This window comes from Eriocheir sinensis, unplaced genomic scaffold, assembly GCF_024679095.1.
Source record: "Eriocheir sinensis breed Jianghai 21 unplaced genomic scaffold, ASM2467909v1 Scaffold115, whole genome shotgun sequence".
In the NCBI taxonomy this organism is placed as follows: domain Eukaryota; kingdom Metazoa; phylum Arthropoda; class Malacostraca; order Decapoda; family Varunidae; genus Eriocheir; species Eriocheir sinensis.
The window spans coordinates 137008-145401 of NW_026110463.1; the positions used below are offsets into that span (position 1 = coordinate 137008).

The 8394-nt window shown below is 43.8% G+C and overlaps 1 protein-coding gene across 1 annotated transcript; it reads right to left on the reverse strand.

Moving 5' to 3' along the window:
* Positions 1–1396: 1396 nt before the first annotated feature.
* On the reverse strand, positions 1397–7189 carry LOC126989396 (location of vulva defective 1-like). The gene is made up of 2 exons (XM_050847999.1): positions 7086–7189; positions 1397–1916 (listed from the first exon to the last, which is right to left on the reverse strand). Exons 1-2 carry the CDS (start codon positions 7139–7141, stop codon positions 1397–1399), a joined length of 576 nt encoding a protein of 191 aa, XP_050703956.1. The 5' UTR covers positions 7142–7189.
* Between the last annotated feature and the right edge of the window lie 1205 nt (positions 7190–8394).

Consider the following 8394-nt stretch of genomic DNA (forward strand, 5'->3'; position numbering starts at 1 on the left):
TAGGATTGGGGTTTTTCTTTCTTTCTTTTTTTCTCTTTCTTCCCGCTAACATATCGACAAGGCTCTCGGAATGGTTTATATTTACTGTTTTACCTTTACAGGAGTCTTACGTGAGCTTACAATGTCCCTTTTACTGTATGAGAGGCGTGGGAGGTTTAGGGTTGGATCTTATCTTTCTTTCTATATTTCTTTCTGCTCTTTCTTCCCTCTAACACATGGGCAAGGCTCTGTACAAGGCCTATGTTTAGAGTCTTGGATGAGCTTATGGAGTCCCTTTTACTGTATGAGAGGCGTGGGAGGCTTAGGGTTGGGTTTTATCTTTCATCCCGAGCTGCTTCGTCTTCATCACTTTGAGCCTCGAGACCCCAAAACGATTAATGACACCAAGACATCTGACTAACATAAACATAAACGCATTAATACTATGAATCACTGGTGTCCCGGCGCACGCACACACACACGCACGAACGGTGATGCTGCTGCCTTGTTGCTGCGTCCGTGTGGCACCCCGCGGCGGACAGGGAGAGAGAGGGAGAGGGGAAGGAGAGGGGAGAGAGAAATAAGTCCAGGTGAGGGTCGGCGCGGCGGGCTCCCAAAGTATAGTCCCGTGTCGAGGCGAGCGGAATCCTTAATGCCAGTTAGCGGCGAGGGAGGAGCCGAGGCAGGAAACTGACTCCCTTCTTCTCCTTAAGGGCGTGGGAGGGGCGGGGCGGCGAGGGGCGGGCCGGGGGGTCAGTGCCAGGCGGGGGACGTGGTGGGGTCAGCCGGGGAGGGTGAGCGGGGGTCTGGCAGCGTGTCTGGGGTGATACCGGTGGCCGTGTCCCTCTGCAGCAGGAGGTAGAGGCGGTTGCTGAGGCCGCGGTGGGTCTCCGTCACCACGCCCACGGTCCTCTCGGACTCCGTGAGCGTCCCCTCGTCCTCCTCGCTGCTGCCGCCCACCGCCATCACCACGTCCTCTTCCGCTCCCTCACGCTAGTACGAGGACGCCTCCCACATGGGCCCGGCTTTGCTACGCCCTCGGGCAAGGAGAAACCCACACACCAGCAAGGCCACGCCCACTGAAGAGGCCACCACGCCCGCGCCCACCACCGCCCAGTCGTTGACGTGGCCGCGGCTGAGACGACCGAGAGGCAGCGGCTAGCCGGGACTCAGGCCGTGGTTGTCAGCGCCGCGGAACACCCAGAGGTCCTTGGTGTGCTCCAGGATGCTGGAGGGCCGCGCGGAGGGTCTTGATGGGTGGCGCTTCTTCTCTGTGTCTTTATTACGAATTTTTCTGGGTGGCTTGTGTGCCTTGAGCGTCGCCTTCTCCCGGACCGTCTCACCGTGCAGTGCCACCCCCAGGCGAGGCTTTGCGCTGCTCCTTGGGGCCGCTGGGGGGTGCACGGTGGCATGGTGGTCAAAGGCGGCATGCTGTTGTGTATGATCCAGCATGGCAGCGTGGTGGGCGTGGGGCGTTCGTGGGAGTCGTTGTAGGCGTGGGTTGGCGTGGAGAAGGCGCGGTGCCCTTTGGGAGGATGCTACAGCCGTCGGGGTGGTGCTGTGTCCTCTGGTGTTGTCTGTGGTGGATGTCTGTCGTGGCCGCTGTCTCCACGTCCACGTAACTCACTGAGGCGTTGACTGGCGGGGGTTCGTGACGTGGGGCGCTGGTCACGGCTGCTTCATCCTCATCATCCATTATAAAAATACTCTCTTCCGTCATCCTCATCGTAGCGTTACTCTCCTCACTGCTGTTGTGTGTGTCCGTGATGATGTCCAGAGTCGCAGAGATGCTAGTGGTAGTGGTGGTGGTAGTGGTGGTTGTCGTAGGGGGGATCGTGGTGGTAAGGAGGTGGGAGGCGATGGTAGTTGTGGTCGGGAAGTCGCTGTCCTCAAGAAGCATGACGTATTTGTAGCCGAGAGTGGTGGGAACGGCGCACCTGAGGAGAGAGAGGGAGAGGGGTTTAGAAAAGTTAGTGAAATAGGGAACTGATTGTCCGTAGAGTAGCATATGTGGCAAAATAAAACCTGATCACCCAATGGAAATGAAAGATATGTAAAGAAAGGTTAATTTAGTGAAAAGAAAAGACAGGTAGAAAGCTATATTAGTGAAAACTGGAACCGACTATTCGTAGAGTAAATAAAATCGGCAAAATACAACCTGCGCAGAAGATATAGAAGATAGATATAGGAAAAAGGTTAGATTAGTGGAAAATGGAACCGATTATTAGAAGAAAATAATATAAAAGAGAGATACAGAAAATAAGGTAAGATTAGTGAGAAGTCTAACCGAATATCCAAAGTAGCATAAATGGCAAAATACAACCTGTGCATTTAGATGTAAAAAAAAAGTATATGTATTAGATATAGAAAAGTGATAGAAAAATTAAATTTTCGGAAAATTAGAACCCGGATAGTAAACAGAATCGTCAAAATACAACCTGCGCATCAAAAGGAAAAGAAATGATGAAAAGGTTAGATTAGTGAAACGTGGAACCGAGAATCCGTAGAGTAACACATTAAGCAATATGCATCCTGCTCAGAAGATACAGAGGGAAGCTATGTAAGAGAGGTTAAAGTAGTGAAAAAACAGAACCGATAAAACTTAGAGTGACACAAATGGCAAAGTAAAACCTGATCATCTAAAGGAAAAGAAAGATGTATATAAAACAAGTTAAGTTAGTGACAAGAAATATAGGTAGAAAGATATATTAGTGAAAAGTGAAACCGATTATCCGTAAAGTAACAGAATCGGCAAAATATAAACTGCGCAGAAGATATAAGATATCCATATAGAAATAAAAGGAAAAAGTAGTGAACAGTGAAATCAATTATACAAAGAATAAGACAATTGGTAAACTAAAAGTAAACTAAAACGTGGGAACCAAAGGGAAAAGAATGACATAGAGAAGAAAGGTTAGATTAGTGAAAGATAGAACCGGTTATTACGTAGTAGAAAGAGAAAGGGACGAGTTCGTTACGCACAGAGATGGTAACGAAATAGCAACAAAACGACAACAAAAAACTGCGCATCTGAAGAAAAAAAGTGATAGTGGGATAGAAGAAAACAAGGTAAATATGAGTAAAAAATTGAAGAGGCTTTTAGTAGAGCGAAAAAAATGGAAATAATCAGGAATAAAAAAACTGCGCATCTGAAAAAAAAGTGATAGTGGGATTGAAGAAAAAATGTAAATATGAGTAAAAAATCGAAGAGGCTTTTAGTAGAGTGAAAAAAAAGAAAAAAATATCCGTTGATCGAGTAACTAAATAGGAACAAAACAACAACAAAAAACTGCGCATCTAGAAGGGAAAAAGAGATAGAGGGATAGAAGATAAGTTAGTAAAAAATCGAAGAGGCTTTTAGTGAAATGAAAATATAGAAATGATAACCTTTTGATCGAGTAACAAAATAGGAACAAAACAACAACAAAAACTACGCATCTGAAGAGAAAAAGAGATAGAGGGATAGAAAAAAAAGATAAAGTAGTAAAAAATAGAAGAGGCGTTTAGTAGAATGAAAAAAAAATGGAAATAATTATCCGTCGGTCGAGTAACAAAATAGGAACAAAATAACAACTGCGCATCTGAAGGAAAAAAAGTGATAGTGGGCTAGAAGAAAAAAGATAAATATGAATAAAAGATCGAAGAGGCTTTTAGTAGAATAAAAAAAAAAGGAAATAATTAGGAATAAAACAACACCTACGAATCTGAAGAAAAAAGTGAGAGATGAATAGAAGAAAAAAAGGTATATATATGAGTAAAAAAACGAAGAGGCTTTTTAGTTGAATGAAAAAAAAAATGGATGTAATTAGCCGTGGATCGAATAACAAAATAAACAAAACAACAAAAAATACGAAACTGGAAGGGAAAAGAGATAGAGGGATATAAAAAAAAGAAAAATTAGTAAAACCTAGAAGAGGCTTTTAGTAGAATGAAGAAATGGAAATAATTATCCGTCGATCAAGAATAAAAACAACAACAAAAACTACGCATTTGAAGGGAAACACAGATAGAGAAATAGAAAAAAAGAAATTAGAGTGAAAAGTAGAAAAGCTTAACAGTATAATGAAAAAAATGTAACTCGCAAAAAACACCAAAAACTGAAATGAAAAAAACGATGGAGTAATATAATAAAAAAAGACAAATTAAAGTGAAATATAGAACAGTTTATCAGCAGAAAGAGGAAGCAAAACAATGAAAAAAGATAGAGATAGGGAAAATGGTGAAAATAATAAAAGACAAAACCGATTATACTTAGAGAGAAGGAATATTGGCGAGGGTGGATAAAGTGCAGTTACGGATTATAACAGAACACTTACGGACATATAAAAAATGGAAAGAGAGAGAGAGAGAGAGAGAGAGAGAGAGAGAGAGAGAGAGAGAGAGAGAGAGAGAGAGAGAGAGAGAGAGAGAGAGAGAGAGAGAGAGAGAGAGAGAGAGAGAGAGAGAGAGAGAGAGAGAGAGAGAGAGAGAGAGAGAGAGAGAGAGAGAGAGAGAGAGAGAGAGAGAGAGAGAGAGAGAGAGAGAGAGAGAGAGAGTGGACGAAATAGATAGAAATGAAAACACTGAATAAACAAGACTACCACAGTGTAAGAGAATTGAAGTCTAGAGAACAATGAACAGTTGGAAGATGAAGGGAAGGGAAGGGAAAGAGAGAAAGAAAAACAAGACGAAAATCTATCAAGAGAATACAGGAAGATAAGGGAAGGGAGGAAGGAGGAAGAGAAGAGGAAGGTAGATGAAAGAGGGATGGAGAAAGGGAAGGGAGGAAAGGAAGGACGGAGGCAGAGAAGAGGAAGGAAAAGAAGGAAGGAGAGAGGGAGGGAAAGGCCGAGAAGGGACGGGAAGGGCAGGTGTAGGAAAGGAGTATGGGATTAGAAGATGGAAAGATGGTGTGAAAGAAAATGGGAGGATGATGTGAAAGAAGATGGGAAGATGGTGTGAAAGAAAATGGGATGATGATGTGAAAGAAAAAGGGAAGATGGTGTGAAAGAAGATGGGGAGATGGTGTGAAAGAAAATGGGGAGGATCATAGAAAAAAAAATGGGGACATGGAGTGAAAGAAAATCTGCAGATTTGAAAGAAAAAAGGAAGATGATCAACAAAATTGGAAGATGATGTGAAAGAAAATGGGAAGATGTGAAAGAAAATGGGAAGATGTGAAAGAAAATGGGAATATGATGGAAAAGAAGATGGGAAGATGGTGTGAAAGAAAATGGGAAGATGATGGTCAAGAAGATGATAAGATGTGAAAGAAATGGGAAGATGTGAAAGAAAATGGGAGATGGTGTGAAAGAAAATGGAAAGATGATGGGAAAGAAAATGGGAAGATGATTGGAAAGAAAATGGGGAGATGGTGTGAATGAAAATGGGAAGATGATGGGAAAGAAAATGGGAAGATGATGGGAAAGAAAATGGGAAGATGATGAGAGAAAGTGGAAGATGATGGGAAAGAAAATGGGAAGATGATGTGAAAGAAAATGGGAAGATGATGGGAAAGAAAAGGGAAGATGATGGAAAGAAAATGGGAAGATGATGGGAAAGAAAATGGGAAGATGATGGGAAAGAAAATGGGAAGATAGTGTGAATGAAAATGGGAAGATGATGGAAAAGAAAATGGGAAGTTGATGTGAAAGAATATGGGAAGATGATGGAAAAGAAAATGGGAAGATGTAAAGGAAAATGGGAAGATTATGGAAAAGAAGATGGGAAGATGTGAAATAAAATCTGAAGATGTAAAAGAAAATGGGAAGATTATGGAAAAGAAGATGATGTGAAAGAAAATGGGAAGATGTAAAAGAAAATGGGAAGATGATGTGAAAAAAGATGGGAAGATGTGAAAGGAAATGGGAAGTTGTAAAAGAAAATGGGAAGATGATGGAAAAGAAGATGGGAAGATGATGAGAAAGAAGATAGGAAGATGATGTGAAAGAGAATGGGAAGATGATGGGAAAGAAAATGGGAAGATGATGGTAAAGAAAATGGGGTGATGATGGGAAAGAAGATGGGAAGATGTGAAAGAAAATGGGAAGATGATGTAAGAGGAGATAGAAAGATGGTAGGCAGGTAAAGGAAGGAAGGGCGAAGGAAGGGAGGAAGGTGAAGATGGAAGGGAAGGGAGAGGGAGAGGAGAGTTAGGAGAGGAAGGGAGGAAAGTGAAGGAAGGGAGGAAAGGGAGAGAGAGCAGAGGTACAGTTAAGTGAGAGAGGTAAGGAGGAAGGTGAAGGAAGGGAGAAATAATGAAAGGTAAAAGAGGGAGAAAGGGAGGACAGTTAAAGAAAGGAAGGAAGGAAATAGAGGAAGTTGTAGTAAAGGAGGGAAGGAGGAGGAAGGTTAAGTAAGTGAGAGTGGAGAGAGGGAGGAAGGTGAGGAAGAGAGAGAGAGAGAGGTAAGAGAGGAAGGGAAGGAGAGATGAAGGGGAGTGGTAAAGAAAGGTGAATAAAGGGAGGGGAGAGGTAAAGAAAGGAGGAAAGTGAGAGGGAAGAGTGAGGCAGTGAGGGAGGGAGGAGGGAGGTAATGGAGGATGGATAAGGAAAGGAGGGAAGGAGGAGAGAGATTAAGTAAGTGAGGGAGGGAGAGAGGAAGGAAGGTGAAGGAAGGGAAGGGAGATGGAGAGAAGAGGTACGGGAGAAAGAGCAAATGAAGAGGTTAAGGAAGAGGAGAGGAACAGAGGAGAGGTAAGAAAGAGAGTGAGTGAGGGAGGTAGAACAGGTATAGGACGGGAAAGAGGAAATGGAGGAAGGTTAAGGAAAGGAGGGAAGGAAGAAAGAGATCAAATAAGTGAGGGAGGGAGAGAGGAAGGAAGGTGAAGGGTGGGAAGGGAGATGGAGAGAAGAGGTAAGGGAGAGAGAGCAAAGGATGAGGTAAATGAAATGAAAGGAGAGGAGGGGACAGGTAAGTGGAGAGAAACAGAGGAGAGGTAAGCGAGGGAGGGAGGGAGAGAGGAAGGTGAAGGAAGGGAAGGAAGATGGAGAGAAGAGGTGAAGGAGAGATAGAAAATGAAGAGGTAATTGAAGAGGAGAGTGGGGGACAAGTAAGGGGAGAGGAACAGAAGAGAGGTAAGAGAGGAAGGGAGGGAGGTCGGGCAGGTAATGGTATGAGCTGCTCACCTGATGCTGTGTGACCTGTAGAAGTGGACGGACGAGTGTGTCATCCAGTTCTTCATCCACAACACCCGCTCCAGCACGTCACACCGCCACCCGTTGCCGCTCAGCTTAGCCACCTACACACACACACACACACACACACACACACACACATAGACACAGACACAGACACACAAACACACACGAAGGAAGGAAAGGAAAAAAAAAAGCATTAGAATCATTGAACGAATTTTTTTCACACATACACTTAAATACACACACACACACACACACACACACACACACACACACACACACACACACACACACACACACACACACACACACACACACACACACACACACACACACACACACACACACACACACACACACAGACACACAAATACACACGAGGGAAGGAAAGGGAAAAAAAGAGCATTATAATCATTGAGCAAATTTTTCACACACACACACACACACACACACACACACACACACACACACACACACACACACACACACACACACACACACACACACACACACACACACACACACACACACACACACACACACACACACACACACACACACGAAAGAAGGAAAGGAAAAAAAAAGAGCATCAGAATCATTGAACGAATTTTTTCACACATACACTTAAATACACACACACACACACACACACACACACACACACACACACGAAAAAAAAAAAGACAAGAGAAAGACGAAACTGCATCATACGGTTTTCATATTGACTCAAACACATCCTCTCTCCTCCTCCTCCTCCTCCCGCTCCTCCTCCTGCTATTGCTTCTGTTCCTGCACTTCCAACACCCTCACGCAAGACACCAAACCATTAGCATCATAAAAAGAATGCGTTTTACACCTCCCCGCACACGCAGGCTACAAGCCCGACAACGTTCACATCACAGCAGGAATGTATTTTATGGCCTGTTAGCGTACGTAAGGAAGAGAAGGGAGAGGAGAGAGTAGAAGAGAGATGCGAAGAGAAGGGAGGTGAAAATAAAGGAAGAGAAAAGCAAAGCAGATGAGAGGGGAGGAGAAAAGAGAAGAGAAGACAAGGGAAAAGAAGAAAAAGGATGAAATGAGAGGAGAGAATAGGAAGAGGAGACGAGAGGAAAGATGAGATGAAAGGAGAGAAGAGAAATAGAAGAGAGAGAAGATGATAAAATGAGGAGAGAGAAGAGAAGAGAAGACGGAGAGAGAGAGAGAGAGAGAGAGAGAGAGAGAGAGAGAGAGAGAGAGAGAGAGAGAGAGAGAGAGAGAGAGAGAGAGAGAGAGAGAGAGAGAGAGAGAGAGAGAGAGA

Bases quoted from the DNA above. Each gene is read 5' to 3' on its own strand.
- LOC126989396 (XM_050847999.1), bottom strand. From the start codon at position 7,141: ATGAAGAACTGGATGACACACTCGTCCGTCCACTTCTACAGGTCACAC. The intron at 1,917-7,085 runs GTGAGCAGCTCA...CTCTCTCCTCAG, and splicing joins TACAGGTCACACAGCATCAG to GTGCGCCGTTCCCACCACTC.